Genomic DNA, 16,082 nt, shown 5'->3' with positions numbered 1-16,082 from the left:
AAGCATAATGCCTAAAGCCCCTGGTGACTATGATTAGCCCAAGGATGTGACCTAGAGCAGGCTAATTGTATTCCATCCCTGGGATTTCACATGTAACTGCTTGAAGATAACATGTCTCTCTTCAGTTAAGTTGAGGCTGGTAAGATTTAAGCCAAAAAGTCTCTCTACCCACACTGTTTCTTCCCTCTGCTATCTACAGGAAGCTTGCCTGCAGTTGGAGAAAATGAAAACAATACACAGAGAAGAGAGAACCATACTGTTTGAGTCTCTGCAGTCCCTGAAGTCATCTGTATATCTGGATTTCCTATGTCTGTGGCTAATACATCCCCTTCTTGTTTTTGTTTAAGCTCATTTGAATTGGTTTCAGTTGACTTTAATCTGGCAGAAGGGTCCTGACAAAAGCAGGTAATAGGCTAAAGAATGAATGTGAGAAAGAACGAAGTGTAGAGACGAGTCAAAGTGGGACATTACTATTGAGAAAGAAGGCACAGATCAAAAGCCATCTTGGGAGAAACAAATGATGGGTTTTGGTTAGCGACTGGATATAACCAAAGCAGAAGAAAAATAGTCAAAAACTGGAAATTCAGTGTATGTGTGAATGCACTGATAGAATTGGGGTAATTGCAAGAGGAAGTGGGTTTGAAGAGACACAGTAGACAAACCATGACATCTGAGTTCCTGGTAAAGTTGGGATTTTGTCAGTGTATGATTTAGAGGACCAGCACGTACTGGTATGACAGTGTAAACTACAAGAAAGTAATTTATTTTTGATTTGTGTCATCACTCAATAGAATACGATAGAAAACTATAATTATACTTCCCAAATTCATCCTTTCAATTTCTCTCTTCCCACTTAAGGCCCAAGAGAAATATAGCATAGAACAGTGGTTCTCAAAATGTGGCCCCTTAGATCACCACATTCGTATTGCTTTGGAACATTTTAGAAATGCAAATTCATGGACCTGACCCCAGAGAAGAGAATCAGAAACTCCTGGGAGTGGGTCCAACAATCTGTCTTTCAACAAGCCTTGTGGCCTATGCTCATGTCCACTAAGGTCTGAGCACTGCTGGTGTCGAGTATTCTTTGTATGTTGGTTCCATAGCAGGTGAGGTAAACTACCACCTAATGCTATGATTTCACACTGTAAGAATAATTCCCTTAGAAAAATTCATTTTCTCTAAATCCATTCATTCAGAAACTATATGCTGAATATATTCTATCTACCAGGTGCTGTTCCAGGCACTGTGGACACTGGAACAAATCTGAAACAGTCAATCACAAAAATACCTACATGTTAGCAATTAAAAATTATGCCATGGAAGTGACTAGGGGGCTTGAGTGTTGCTTAGATAATCATGAAGGTGTCCCTAAAGAAATTACATTTCAACTAAAAAGGAATGAGTAGGATTTCATCTGGGGAAGGGCAGAGGGGGTGCTGTGAAGACATTCTAGGCCCTGAAAGGGACAGGTCTGGGCACTTTCAGGGAACTGAAGACAGACTAGCAGGAACAGGTCTTCATTAATGGTGGGTGTTGAAGCTGGAGAGGCAGATCTGATAGATAGATCATGCAGGGACTTGTAAATCATATTAAGGATTTTGAACTTGCCTCTGAGGGCAATTGAGAGGCCATTGAAAAGCCTTAAGTATGGGCTAACATGATCTAATCCATGTTTTAAAAACTTTTTTTTTTTTTTTGTATGAAGAAGATAAAGCCTTTACCACTACACAGCTATGGGTGTGTTAGCATGATGACTTAAATTTCCTGTAAGTTGTAATTGGCTAATAGAGAAACTTTCTCCGAATAAGGCTTTGATGAGAGTGGGAAAGAGGGTAGGGTGTCTATATGGGGACCAAATGCCAGGAACAGAAAAGGAGGAAGGGCTTAGGAGCTTCTTCTGCTTTGTGGTTGTGGCTGAGGCGGGTTCTGCCCATGCGTGTCTGAAGCAGCAAGAGTGCAAGTTCACAGGCAATTGCTGTTTCTCTTCCTTGCACAGGGGACTCTGGTGCTCAGGCTGTGTCCATGTGGAGGCCTTTTTCCTGCGTATGAGCTCATTTAGAGATTTCATTCACTTCCCAGGCATCCCGGTTATCTGCCTGAGAATGATACCCAAATCTATATGTCCTCCCTGGCCTTGAGAAGATTTTCATTTTTAGTGTCTTTGTGCTATTGCCCTGTGCTAACGCATCATGTTAATGACAGTTGCAAGTATGCAATTGTTTAGTGTTGATCTGTGTATAGTTCTCTAATGCTTGAAAAATTATACAGAACCAGCTGTGATTGCTGTCCTGCCTTTCGCTGACATGTCTCATATTATCTGCTGGACAACTGACCCTGCAATGTCATTGCAACCACAAACAGCCTGTCTGTAATTGAACTCATCATGTCTTTCCCAAACCAGCTTGCTTCTGACCTCTTCTGACTTTGTCAGTAACAACAGCGTTTACTGTCTCCCAAGTTCCAAGGTTTGGAGTCCTCCTTGACTCCTTTATCTTACGCTGTTACCAATTCCAAGCACCAAGATTGTTTCCATTCACCCAGTGGAATGCCAGTATACCATCTGTTCTTTCCTTTCATTACTCTTTATTATCCTAATCCTACTTACCCCAAAGTTGGATACTTCTACCTTATTACAACTTGTTCTCTTAAATCTAGGTTCCTTTCCCAATACACCTACCCCCACCGGCCCGGACACTGGGACTACTCTGTGTATATGTTTTTCTTCATCAGGCCTATGCTATTTAGCAAAGGCTGTTCTGTATTATTTTTTGCAGTGAAATTTGTTTTTCTTAAAGGGATACTATGTAGAACCCCGTTACATACAAGAGATAATCATGAAGCTTCTCTGATTGAAGATGGGCTAAAGGGAGCACAATCTCCTTGATCTGTTCTCAGCTTTTGAGGCAGCCTTTTTGGTATCAAAAGGCTCATCAAGGCAGTTTGAGAACAAAGATGTGTAGAACATAGTTGAACTCTTTGGAAACATACATATGTTTCCTTTACAAGTCTTTTTGTTTGTTTGTTTGTTTGTTTGTTTGAATTGTTATCTATGTAAACTTTCCAACCTAGTCATATAAAGTCACACAAAATTCTTCAGTGCACAGTCATTTCCTCATCTCTGTCTGGGTTTATGGTATTTCCCCTGCCCTGAGTGCCCAGAATGCCTATCCATACGTCTCTGCCAATCTAATTCTACCTTTCTTTGTCCCAATCCCACCTCTTACGGGCTTTCCAGATTGTTCCAGCTCTCAGCAATTTTTCTTTCTTCAAATTTCTGCAGTATTCCTTTTTTTTTTTTTTAATTCACCCTGTACTGTCTTGAATTTGCATCTTTTCACGTATGTGTTCAATTTCTCCCACTAGATAACAGGCCACTGGAGGAAAGAATCAAGTCTTTTGTTGCATTTTGCCCTCAGCATCTAGCATAATATGCAGCCCTAGTATTGGCTTAGTGGATATATTTTGATGATAACCCACAGCAAGAAATAATAACTATAGGCCCATCAATCTCACTTTCATTAATAGAAGTCTAAGTTAAATATCCTGTCTTTGAAAATGTTCCTCCAGAGCAGTGCTTTTAAGTTAGGAGAACCAGCCACTATGACTTTAATTGCAAGCATTACTTTTTTCTCCAATTACCATTAAGCCTACAACTAGCTTCTTTAACTGACTTTCATTAAATTATGTTGGAAGTAGATTCGGGGAATGACGACAGATGGTTTTAAGTGGGGAGTTCTTAGTTTAGACTAGAAATAGTGTTTTATTCCATCCTCCAACATTTTAGCAAAGTCTCACTTAAATCATATTCAAAGGATTATAAGAAACTTCCATCAATATATAAATCAAATGGTGCCACTTCCTTTAAATCTCTGAGCATGTTTGACAAGGCCTTCTCCACCTCCCCCCACTCCTCTGCACCACCCATCCCCCTCGCTCACCACACCCTGGCCACAGAAGCCCACTTCCAGTTCCCTGGATTGCGAAACTCCTCCCCTCCTCCTGACTTCTTATTGTGCCACCTTCTGCCCAGATGATCTTCCCTGTTTCTTTCCTTGATCCATTCCTGTCATCCTTTGAGCCTCAGTCAGTTCATCAGCTCCTCAAGAGAGTTCTTCTCTCATCTTGCAGAATAGGTAAAGTTTCCTTGTTATGTGCTTTCATGTTCCTTATCACAATTGTAATTATATATCAACTGTGAAATTATTGTGTTCTTGTGTTTCCCATTAGACTGTAAGCTCTAAGATGTCAGACTGGACAAGTACTATAATATTTTTAATGCCTAGAATTGATGTATCACAGATGCTTGAATGAATCCATGAATAAACAATTTATAAATATCTTATAAAACTTTCAGAGAAACAAACTATTATAATATTATTTACATCCAGAGCTTAATTCCCCTTGTCTTGTCTTGAATGGACATGGGCAGCATTTTCTGGGTCATGTGATTCACATCACACACACACACACACACACACACACACACACACACACACGTTTTTTAAAGCAACTTTGACTTTCATAAAACAAGCCCAAACAACCAAGCATTACCCAAAAAAACTTCATATGCTCCCAAACAGAATCTAACCAATTTAAATGACTGGGTATAACATGAAAATGTAAAACTATCTGTTTTGTTTAAAATTATCTGATTTGTGCACACCAGAATGGATATTCATATAATTCTTATTCACATTAAGTTATTCTGAAAATGTATATGGATGGATGAAAAGTGGGAGAAAGGAGTCTCATAGCTATGAAATGTCTGCATGTTGACACCTTTTAGTACATGATTATCACTAAAGTTAATGTGTTTTCCTTCCCTGAAGGCTCCAGCACCCCCACTGATACGTCCATGACCTGTTTCTCTGTTCTTTCAGTCTTGAATTACCCTGCTGAGTCAGACAATTGGAGAACAAATTAACACCAACTGCAGAGGAGATTTTTTTTGGTACAAAATCTGACCTTAAAAAACCCAAGCCTTAAATATCTTTCCATCAGGATGCTAACAGTTCACCAAATTTGCATTAAAGGACCTAAGGTTTCATACACTCTCTCACTCATATTTACTCCACTCGTCTTGTCTTAAATAGAATGGGTATCAGATCCAACTGTTTGTCGATCCATTTAACAGGATCAGTCATTATCCAATTAAGGGAAAGGTAAAGGGGAAATCTAATTCTATTCTAGAACAGCTTTCAGACCCCTAGATACTTCCATATTCTTCTTCTCTCACACACCTTTTCTTGTTTTCTTACCTTATATCCAATCAGACAGATAACAGTATAAATAAATGTTATGTTTTGAGGGTAGGTGTCAAACACACATCTGACACACAGCGGGAAGAAACGCATGTGGATGGCATCAAGCCTTTCTCTATAGTGACTGACCTGCATATTTTTAAATTATCAGACCCGTCATGGTAGGTGGCAGGAGGCTTCTGCACAGAGTTAGTCACCTGGAACCCAGCAGCAGCCACATACTTGCTGCCTTCTGCAACTGCCAATATTTCAGGGCTAGAATCTGCTTCTGAAAGTCCTTTCTTGATGGTTTCATACTGCCCAAGACTATGCAAGAGCTGCGGATCCCTGTGGTGGTATCTGCCTTTGCTTTCCTCATGCTTCCTTGAGGATCTCTTAATCTCAAAGGATCCTCTTGGCAGGGAAAGGCTGCATTCTTGGTACCTTGTGCCTTTTCCTCTGCAGAGATGTAAAGAGCAACTCTCATGTTCAATCAGCTCTTGTTGCTTTTTACCTTTGGATTCCAAATCTATCAGATCCATTCCACTAGGAGCAGAAGACCCATCCAAGTTTCCACATGGTTTACTACTATTTCTCCTTCTTCTTCGTGACAGTCGGAATTTAACTTGGGCTCTTCTTTTTGCCTGAATCCAGTGACTCTCATCTGGGGAAGAGGAATCTGAAGAATCTGTGTAAAGCTCACTCCATCTGGGGCTTGCGATCTGGAGGTGAAAATCACTTCTCCCTTTTATTTGTTCTTCTGCATGCTCATATCTCTCGGAGGCCCTCCTCCTCCTCCTAGGCCTCTGTTTTACTGATTTCTTACCAGACTCCTTCCTAGCAGGGCTGAGCACCATGACAGGGGTGCATTGCTCAAATGCATCTTCTGACATGTCATGCAAGACGGCAGATCTAGACAAAGCAGCAGGCAAAGGATGGGAGATGGGAATGGAGAGGAAAGCCATGGGAAAACAGAGAGAGAGAATGATGAAAATGATAGCATGGACCAGAAGTTGGGAAATAAAGTTCAAATGAAGAAAATGCATTGAAGGGGGAAAAATTAAACCAGTATAAATTGTCCATGGACAATGCAAGGCAGAAGCAAGAGCCACACAGTCTCATAATACAGGAGAGGAATACAACACATTGCTCTAAAAAATATTTAAATAGGATAATTTGCTGAGCACTTACCTGCAGATGTCCTGAGTGGATGGACAGACAGACAACCTTGACTGGCTCCTGGGAGCTGTCCCTGTCGTTGGACTGCTTGCCTGGAGAAACAAGTTAGATAATTTGGCATCTTGGTTAAGGTAATACATGGTCGATATCTTGCTTTTTTTCCACATATTTAAAAAATTACAGCAAACGTGGCTGCCGGTCATGTTGCTCATAACACAGCTCACAACATATAGGAAGTTAGTTCGTTTTGCAAAAGTAAAACTTATTTGAGGAACTTGGAACAGCTGAGATGCTGTACCACTTTGCTGTTGCTTCATTTATGAGAGAGGAAGACGATTCCACAAGTTTCTGTTCTATTTACTGTAAACATTTGAATGGAATGGCTCAGTTTGCCTTGGAAGCAATGGGTAACACTTGAAAATTTCATAATACAAAGGACATGAAGGCTATTGTGTGACAAAGATCACACCAATCTGGGAAGCCTAAATAATCAAATAGCCATTAGCCTGCTAGATACTGTCTGGAATAAACATTAAGTCACATCAAGTCCCTAGGAGATAATGTATTTGAAAGCAGTTTGTAGTATTTAAAAGCCGGTAGTTACTACATTATTATTTCATCATTGAAACTAATAAAATCTATCCATCACACCATTATTGACCTTTCGTGACCATATTGAACCTGAGGATAATAGAGCCTGAAAAAATTCAGATTGTTAGCCTAGAGTTGAGCACATTTCACCAAACTCTTACCTTTGAAACACAGCATTTTCTTCACTAAATTTGACTTCTTTAACTTGTATTTAATACAGATGATGATGATCAATCAAAAGGTAGAAGGTATTGAGAATTTGCTGTGTGCCAGGCATTGTACTGTGGCTTTATCGACTGTCTCCTAAATCTTTATTATAATCTCACAGGTGGGAGATAATAACAACTAACAGTTTTGAGTGAATACTATGCTCTAAGTACTTTTAGAGCAATCACTGTTCTAAGTAATTTTCATGTGTCCATTCATTAATGCTCACAAGAAGTGAATGTGTTAAATGTTGTAATCATTTCCGTGTTATAGATAAGAAAACTGAAAAATTGGTGCTGCTTCATACAATTAGGTGCTAGGACAGAGGTTTGGGATGAGGAATCTTGCTCTGACATTTGTTCTCTTACCTACCTTGTAATACACTTCTTCACACAGGAGGAAACTAAGGGAGGAGGCCTAGGTCCAAATTTAGATCAGTATGACTGCACAGATGAAATACAGTTTTCACATCAAGAAATAACAGTTAAGGTGGAAAGAGTAACCCCAAATTTCAAAGTAGTTCTAAAATTTCCCATATTAGAGATAGATGGTTGTGGGTCCAGAGAAAGATAAACTAATTGTAAAACTCAAAAATTGAACTCAATAACTTTCAAGAGGAGGCATAGTAGGCTGAATAATACTGCCTTATGCTCCCCCTGCCCCCTCACCTGCCCCAAGATGTCAACACCCCAATCCCTGGGATTTGTGATTATGTTTCCTTACATGACAAGAGGGATTTTGCAGATATGATTAAGTTAAGAGTAGTGATATGGGGAGATCATCCTGGATTATCTTGATGGGCCCAATGTAAACATGAGGATCCTTATGAGAGGGAGCCAACAGAGATAGGGTCAGAGAGAGAAGATGGAAGGATAGGAGCAGAGGTCAGAGAGGAAGAAAGATGCTATACTTTTGGCCTTGAAGATGGAGGGAGGGGTCTTGACCAAGGATGTAAGTGGCTTCTGGAAGCTGGAAAAGGCTAGAAAAATGGGCTCTTCCCAAGACCTTCCAGAAGATGCAGCCATACTGACACCTCAGTTTTAGCTCAGTGAGACCCACACTTGACGTCTGACCTCCAAAACCATAAGACAATAGAGCTGTGCTGTTTTAATTCAACAAGTTTGTGGTAATTTGTCATGGTAGTCATAGGACACTATGGAGACACAATAGGAGATGAGACTTAAGCTAATCTTAAAGGCAAGCAGGAATTATTAAAGAAGAGATAAAAAATATTCTAGGTAGAGGAAACAGGATGCCCAGAGGGAAGGATGGTGTTCTCAGCACGCTCCCACAGACGGATTAACCTCTGCATGCTTCTGGTTTATAATTTTCAGAGGCTCCCCTATAAACCCATGAACAATGTATCTTTAAAATATGTGAATGCCATTTTTGAACACCAGTCCACGTTTGATTATGTTCTTCAAGATTTCTATCAAAACTCATTTATTTCCAATTTTTAATTCAGATTAACTTCATTTCTGCATCACCAGAATAGATACATAGTCAATTTTCATAAAGTATAAGCATTCCTGTATTTTATGCTGTAAAGAGTAAGTTTTGTTTGGTTGTGCACCACTTATCCTACATACATCCACTGAGATTAGTAGGGGGTTCTGCATACAGCAGTCACTGAAAAAAGTGAAGTTCACTACTCATTCTCTTTAAAAAAAAGCAATGCAGCCCAAAAGTAACCTCAAATTACCGATGACATTATAAAAATGAACTAAAATATGTTGAGCATCATAATGGATATCCAGGGCTACTTAATGATTTGTTGAGGCCGATTCTATAAATCTGCATATGGAAAAGATGTTGAAATGTAATAAACAAATTTTATAATCTCACATGTCTGAGCAAATGTATGTTCTACAATGAGAATATGATTTGTCAATGAATAATAATACAGAACATTAAAAAACACGGAGCTTCCCTTTGGACAGTTTTTGGTCCACCACAACACTGAATCAAATAACACTTATGTCTATAACTCTCATGTTATTTTAAAGGAAATAGAAATCATCCTTATTGTCCATCAAGAATCTTCAAATAGCTCATATTCAATATTAGTGTATACATGTTCAGCTTGGTGCTGGGGCAGATGCTGTAGTATCAGCTACTGTAGCTGATGCTGTTAACATCTACTCTGTCCCTTTGGCCTTCCTCTGAGTTCACCTATACACTGACTGATTCCCACTTGAGTGCCTGTGCCTGTTGGGTTCTATCCCCTGGGTCTTTGGTACCAGGTGTACTTTCTTGGCTGCACACAGGCACAATCTGGAAGTTCAGGCTAAGCTAAAACCTCTGGAGACATCTCTTGGACTGAAGTCCGTGGATAAATGTCAGAGATTTCCCATTCTCCCAAAAGGGCAGTCCTAAAGTGACTTTCAGTTTCTCAAAAGATCCCAAGCTGGATTAAGGCCCATTGACCCTAACTCATCCACACACCCCTTTACTGGCATTCCCACTTTTTCTGTCTTTCTTCTCCCAAACTCTATAGTGCCTCCTGGGATCACTTTCTAGAAGAACTACCTGCACCCAACTAAGACAGTAGAATCTATTTGATCAACTGACTGATATAAAATTAACCCCAGCTTGTGTTACTTTAGGTTTATTTGTTTATAAACATGAATTAATAAGGGTCTATTGTAATACATACTACAGTGAGTTCTTGGAATAAAGAAAAGATAGAAACCTGAAGAGGTTTCTTATTTAGTGGAAAAGAGATTCAAATGAACAGGCAATTTTAGTATAGTCTAGTATATCTTGATAGTCTAGGAATGGGAGTTCTGATGAAGGAAGGACACTTGATGTAGAGTGGAGCAGAGATTTAAAGCAAGTATCCTCTAGGACACTTGAACATCTGAACAAGAAAACGTGAAGGTGAACAAAGTGTTATAATGACTGGGGCGGGGAGAGTGCTGAGTGAGATAAGAAGTGATACAAAATCAGGATAAAGGAATAGACAGAGGTCCTATATGTCACATTTAAATGCTTGGATTGTATCCTCAAATGAATGGTATCACTGACAGATATTCAGCAACAAATGGAAATGATTAAATGTGGGCACTAGACACTACTTTGGCAGCTGAAAATTGGAAAGTTCAGGAGCGATTATAAGCAGGGGAAATATTTAGTATTCAATATATCCAGGATGTAGCAGGGAGTGAGAAAAGTGATAGTTTAAACAATATAATCCCAACTGGTTGTTTTTTTTTAAATGTTTATTTATTTATTTTGAGGAGAGAGAGCGTGAGTGGGGGAGGGGGAGAGAGAGAGAGAGAGAGAGAGAGAGAGAGAGAGAGAGAGAGAGAATTCCAAGCAGGCTCTGAGCTGTCAGTGCAGAGCTGGATTCAGGGCTTGATCTCACATATCATGACCTGAGCTGAAATCAAGAGTTGGATACTTAACTGACTGAGCCACCCACATGCCCCGGTTTATTTTTAAATATGATTAAAATTATCTCAAAAATGAGCTGAAAAAAGTAACATGGGGAAACATCTTTAATGTTTAATGAAAATTTTTTAGTCAAGTTAAGTGGGATAAGTGTCTTTAGAGTACTTTTACCAGATGTCAAAACATAGTATGAACCTTCAGGAATTAGGATAATATGTGTGTGTAAAACTATTATCTAGCTATCTATTTATCTCTTAGCTTTCCATTCCTTAGTACTTAATAAAGTTGCATTCCAAATTAGTGGAAAAAGGCCAGGTTATTAAATAGCATGAGGAGAAATGACTAGTCATCTGGAAAAATGTAAGGCTGGATCCCTGCCTTATTGCTTAGACTGAAGTTTAGGTGGAAACTTAAGACTTAATGAAAGACTTAAATGTTGTAAAATAAAAATAAAACTGAAAATATGAGAAGAAAACAAAACTGAGTATGTTTATAATATTGTGGAAAGGAATCCCTTTCTTAGGATGACATGAAATAAAAAATTAACATAGGAAGATTCAGGTAAGCATGATAATTAAAAAGATAAAGTCCTAATTTATAAAAAAAGAAACACACTCACCCTCCAACATTACCCCAGACAAAACTCAAAGCCATGATAATGCCATATTTCATAACACATATGATAGCCAAACAGCTAATTTCTCTAGTACGTGTGGATTTTTTACAAATTAAAGGGAAAAAAAAAGGAAAATTGGTAGATCCTAGAAAAAAATGAATAAAACACAAAGGTAGTTCACAAGGGAGGAACTGCACATGGTTTTTGGCCACATGTAAAAAGATGCTCAATCTCAATAAGCAAACATATGCAAATTCAGTTAACAATGGCACTTACTTTCAATTACCAGATCAGCACATTTATTTATTTATTTATTTTTAACATTTATTTATTTTTGAGACAGAGAGAGACAGAGCATGAACGGGGGAGGGCCAGAGAGAGAGGGAGACACAGAATCGGAAGCAGGCTCCAGGCTCTGAGTCATCAGCCCAGAGCCCAACGCGGGGGCTCGAACTCACGGACCATGAGATCGTGACCTGAGCTGAAGTCGGATGCTCAACCGACTGAGCCACCCAGGCGCCCCTAGATCAGCACATTTAAAAAAGATTGATAACACCTAGTGTAGCCAAGGTGGGGGAAACTAAGCATTGCCATATATTGTTGAGGTAATTGTAAATGGGCACAACTTATTTGGAGGGCAATTTGGTAAACGTCATTAAAATAAAAAAAAAATCTATGGTGTTCACATCAGAAAATCTACTCAGGAATCAGTTTTTTTTAAAACACCTGCAAAATTGCCCAAAGATATATTCATTGTAACAAGAATGTTCATTACAGCACTGTTTGTAATAGCAAGAAATTGGCAATCACCCAAATGTTTAGTTATTAACATGGAAATACATAAGCCATATTAAGAAATGAGATATACCATGCAGACACACAAAGTGACACACACATATGTGTAGGATATATTTTTTAAGTAAGAAGTCAAGCTTCAGAACTGTATGTAGTATGGTCTCATTTGGGTAAATAATGCTTTCATGATATGTGCTATCATATGAATAGGACACATTTGGAGGAGCGCACATCCAACCATGAGCAGTGATTATCTTTGTGAGATAGGATTATGAGACACATTTAGTTTTCAGGCTATATATTTTATAATATGTAAAATTTTAATTTTAATAAAAGGAAAAATACATCATTTTAGTGATGTCATAAATGACAACTATTAATATAGAAATCAGTAATAGTATTTTCCCCCTAATATTTATTTGTCTATTAATTATTTGTTTAAAAGTTAATTTATTTTGAGAGACAGTGGGGGAGGGGTAGAGAGAGAGAATCACAAGCAGGCTCTGTGCTATCAGCATCAGCGTAAAGCCCAACGTGGGGCTCAAACACACGAACCACGAGATGATGACCTGAGCTGAAATCAAGAGTCAGAAAGCTTAACCGACTGAGCCACCCAGGTGCCCCTCCTCTAATATTAAAAAAACATCATAATAATGTTTATTATTTATTTTTGAGACAGAGAGAGACAGAGTGTGAGCAGAGGAGGGTTACACACACACACACACACACACACACACACACAGAATCTGAAGCAGGCTCCAGGCTCTGAGCTGTGAGCACAGAGCCCAATGCAGGACCCAAACCCAGGAACCATGAGATCATGACCTGAGCCGAAGGCAGACGCTCAACTGATTAAGCCATCCAGGCGTGCCTCCCTCCTCTATTCAAGTGATGAATTCTTTGCTTATTTAGCCTCTTTGAATTTCACTTTCATTCTTCAATTACATGTACTCAACATGATATCTACACAATTCCAGTGTTCTCCCTCCCCATTTATCCACCCTGTGTTGAACAAGGTATGGGGAGAGGGTGTGGGGGCAGGACAGGATACACGCAAGACTCACCAGGATTTGTTTGTGGGAAAACCAAGAGCGTGATCTTGTCCTTCCTTTCCCTGGAAAGACTGTAATGTCTTTCAGATCAGCTTTTCAGTGGGTAAGGGAAGTGCCTAATATAGTGCCTGTGTGGTAGGGTAAAAGTGACAGAGGCAGATGGACCTGTGCCAGCTTTCCCATTCCTCCAGACGAGGGTAGACTGAGGAAATCCAGGTGTCATCTTGTACTTTCATGAATGTGTGAAAGATACCTGATATTGCTAGCCTGCAGAAGTAAGCAAGGGTCATGAGAGTTAAAGTCAATGTGACTTTGTAATAGAGGGCCACAGAGAAGACTATCAGACAAAGGCCTGGCAATGACAGTGAAAATCCAAATGGGTTGGAAGGTCAGCCTGCTTGATTGTAACAAAGAGCCAGACACCAGATCTTGGTGCCTTAGCAATAAGTCTGGTAAAAACTCTCAGAACAGAACTTTAAAGAGAGGTCCCTGCCCTAGTATACACTGAAAATTGAACGGGTAATGGGATGAAAGCTTGAAAGACTGGATGTGATTAAATTTTGAACTGGTAGAGACAGATCATTTTTTGAAAAAAAAAAATCAGATATTTCCCATACCAGCAGTAAAGAGAAATCAAAAGGAAGATAAAGGGAAGGCTCACTTTGAGAAAGTCACACGTTCCCCCCCACCCCCCACCCCCATATCGTGCAAAATATACCACACTTCATCCTGGGGGCCATGTGGGATCCCTAAGACACTATGTAGCAAATATCTGTACCATTGGCTGATTATAAAATCTAAATGTAGAAGAAAGTGATCTTGAAGTTGAGTCTATATAATCTTGTGGATTACAAACGGTGCATTAAGAAAGATGCAGGCTAGACAAAAAGAAAAAAAAGTGGCATGATAAGTTGTCTTAAAACGTTCCTTTCAGCACACCAACTTTTGGGAGGAATTGAATATCCTTTCAAAAAAGGAAAGCCAAATCTACCTTTGGCAATTCACACCATTAGGGGTGAGGCTTAGAGCAACACTAGATTCTTTGAGACGTATAAAAGAGAAGCGGCAGCTAATGGTGCAGAATCCAGCTTTCCTGGAAAGGCCTTGGAAGGCCAACAAGCAGAGCCCCACTGGTCTGCAGAGGCCAAGCTATGCCAGCCTAATGTCCTATTGGAAAGACAGCTGAAAACAGAGACGGAACAGAGATTGTCAACGAGGATTGCATAGCAGGGGATTTGGTTTGAAATACCAGCTTCATGGTACTTCAGGACCCATCATGGTACCCAGGCTACCTGGCAAAATTTATGCATCATGAGAGATAAAGAAACAGATTCACACAGCTGCCTTTGGTACCCCATGTCACATCTCCTCAGTCCACTCCTGATAGTTGCAGCCCTAGTGAGTAATTCCCTTGTGAGTGCCGATGGACCTCATGGTGAGAATGTCCCCTCAAGTGAGTGCAAGTGAGTCTCTACAATCTACTCCTAAAACCATGAGAACCCGTTTGGCTCTACAGAAGCCTGAATGCAAGGGAAATAATACCTCTAGGGACAAACTTAAAAAAAAAACGGGGGGTCAAAAGCTTCTGGATAAATGATCTATCCTGTCCCTCAGGTAGAAAGTTCTGAGAGACACTTTGGATATATCTCAGGAGTCCTATTAAAATCATAACTGACTTCAGGGCATCTGGGTGGCTCAGTTAAACATTTGACTCTTGGCTTCAGCTCCAGTCATTATCTCATGGTTCGTGAGTTGGAGCCCTACATCAGGCTCTGCTGTCAGCACAGAGCTTGCTTGAGATTTTCTCTCCTCTCTCTGGCCCTCCCCTGCTTGTATTCTCTCTCTCTCTCTCAAAATAAATTTAAAAAACTTAAAAAACCTTAAAAAATCATAACCGACTTCAAAATGCACTGTTAAATTGACTTTTTTACCCTTATTTGTGATTCCTGGGATCACTTCTGAAGTACACCACCTGCACCAAAAGTCTAGTCACCAGTATTGATTTGAAGGGAACCCAAACTGAGAGATAGTTGGTAGCAGAAATGGTACCAGAAAGCAGACTCACAAGATAGAGTTTAGGAGCTGAGTCACTCATGGTCAAACATCACAGGAACTCTTTCCTGGTAGTAAGTGGGGGTGGTGATAATGCCTTGTGAGCTGTAGCGTCACTGTTGCTGGGTTGTACAGGTGATGGGGAAGCCTGCAGTAGCTCTGGAATTTGTATTGTAAAGGCCAATGGTAATTATAAAGGATATGAACTTGCTTGGCTTTGTTAACTGCCTTGGAGGATTCAATGAAACAGAATGGCAGGTTCAGTTTGGCCAAATAGCAAGCAAGGGTATTTTATGAAAGCTTGTGTATAAGTATAGCCCAAAGTACAGAGATGCAAGTTACCTCTAGGCAGCCCTCAGCCAAAAGGAGCAGAAGCTGGAGGATAAGTCATCAGCCTCTTGTTCTTCAGGTGGTTAATCCTTGGAGACATTCTTTCCATTTCATAAGGAGAACCTGATAGAATTAAGCCCTGTTGTCACCTCAGTGACCTCTCTACTACCACCCTTCTATTGGCTTCTCCTTTTTATCTGTCTTAGTTTCCTTCTCCCTCACTCCTGATGCCTAGGGAACACTTCCCAAACCAGCAATCTGTACAAGTTCTTGTCTCACCCAGGCCCTGCTTCAGTGAGAACTTAAACTCAGACACTGGAGGTTTAGTGTGGGCTCTATCATCAGAAAAATTGGCTGGCTGTTGCCATTGCACCTGCTGGCCTGGACTGTCTCCCATGCTCCTGGAGTTGTACGTATTCCCCATCTCCTGAGTCCCCTACATGCAGGTCTGGTGCCCAATCTGAGTCCCACTGCAAGAAGATGAAACTCCAGCCCTGACCCTTTCCTCAACACCATGCAGGTGATTATCTAGAGAGAGGAAAATTTCTCATGGTTCTTACTGCCTCTTATTTTTCTACATTTTTAAATGTTTATTTATTTTGAGAGAGAGAGAGTGCAAGGGTGGGG

At 40.0% G+C, this 16,082-nt stretch overlaps 1 protein-coding gene and 1 long non-coding RNA gene across 3 annotated transcripts in view; one reads left to right on the top strand and one right to left on the bottom strand.

Moving 5' to 3' along the window:
* The window catches only part of MARCHF1 (membrane associated ring-CH-type finger 1), an 89,759-nt gene extending 83,095 nt beyond the window's left edge, over positions 1 to 6,664 (bottom strand). The window contains exon 1 of the mRNA XM_030312799.2: positions 6,432 to 6,664. Coding sequence (XP_030168659.1) covers positions 6,432 to 6,631 — 200 coding nt within the window. The 5' untranslated portion in view covers positions 6,632 to 6,664. The remainder of the gene's footprint in view (positions 1 to 6,431) is intronic.
* The window catches only part of LOC115512110, a 28,213-nt gene continuing 16,105 nt past the window's right edge, over positions 3,975 to 16,082 (top strand). Inside the window, exon 1 of one of the 2 annotated variants that reach the window (XR_003968281.1) lies at positions 3,975 to 4,133. This is a non-coding gene — a long non-coding RNA (uncharacterized LOC115512110). Of the gene's footprint in view, positions 4,134 to 5,799; positions 5,969 to 16,082 lie in introns of those variants that run through there. The other variant, XR_003968280.1, reaches the window with a different exon arrangement.

The sequence above is a fragment of the Lynx canadensis genome, chromosome B1 (assembly GCF_007474595.2).
Source record: "Lynx canadensis isolate LIC74 chromosome B1, mLynCan4.pri.v2, whole genome shotgun sequence".
NCBI classification, from domain to species: domain Eukaryota; kingdom Metazoa; phylum Chordata; class Mammalia; order Carnivora; family Felidae; genus Lynx; species Lynx canadensis.
This window is presented reverse-complemented; position numbering and strand designations above follow the sequence as displayed.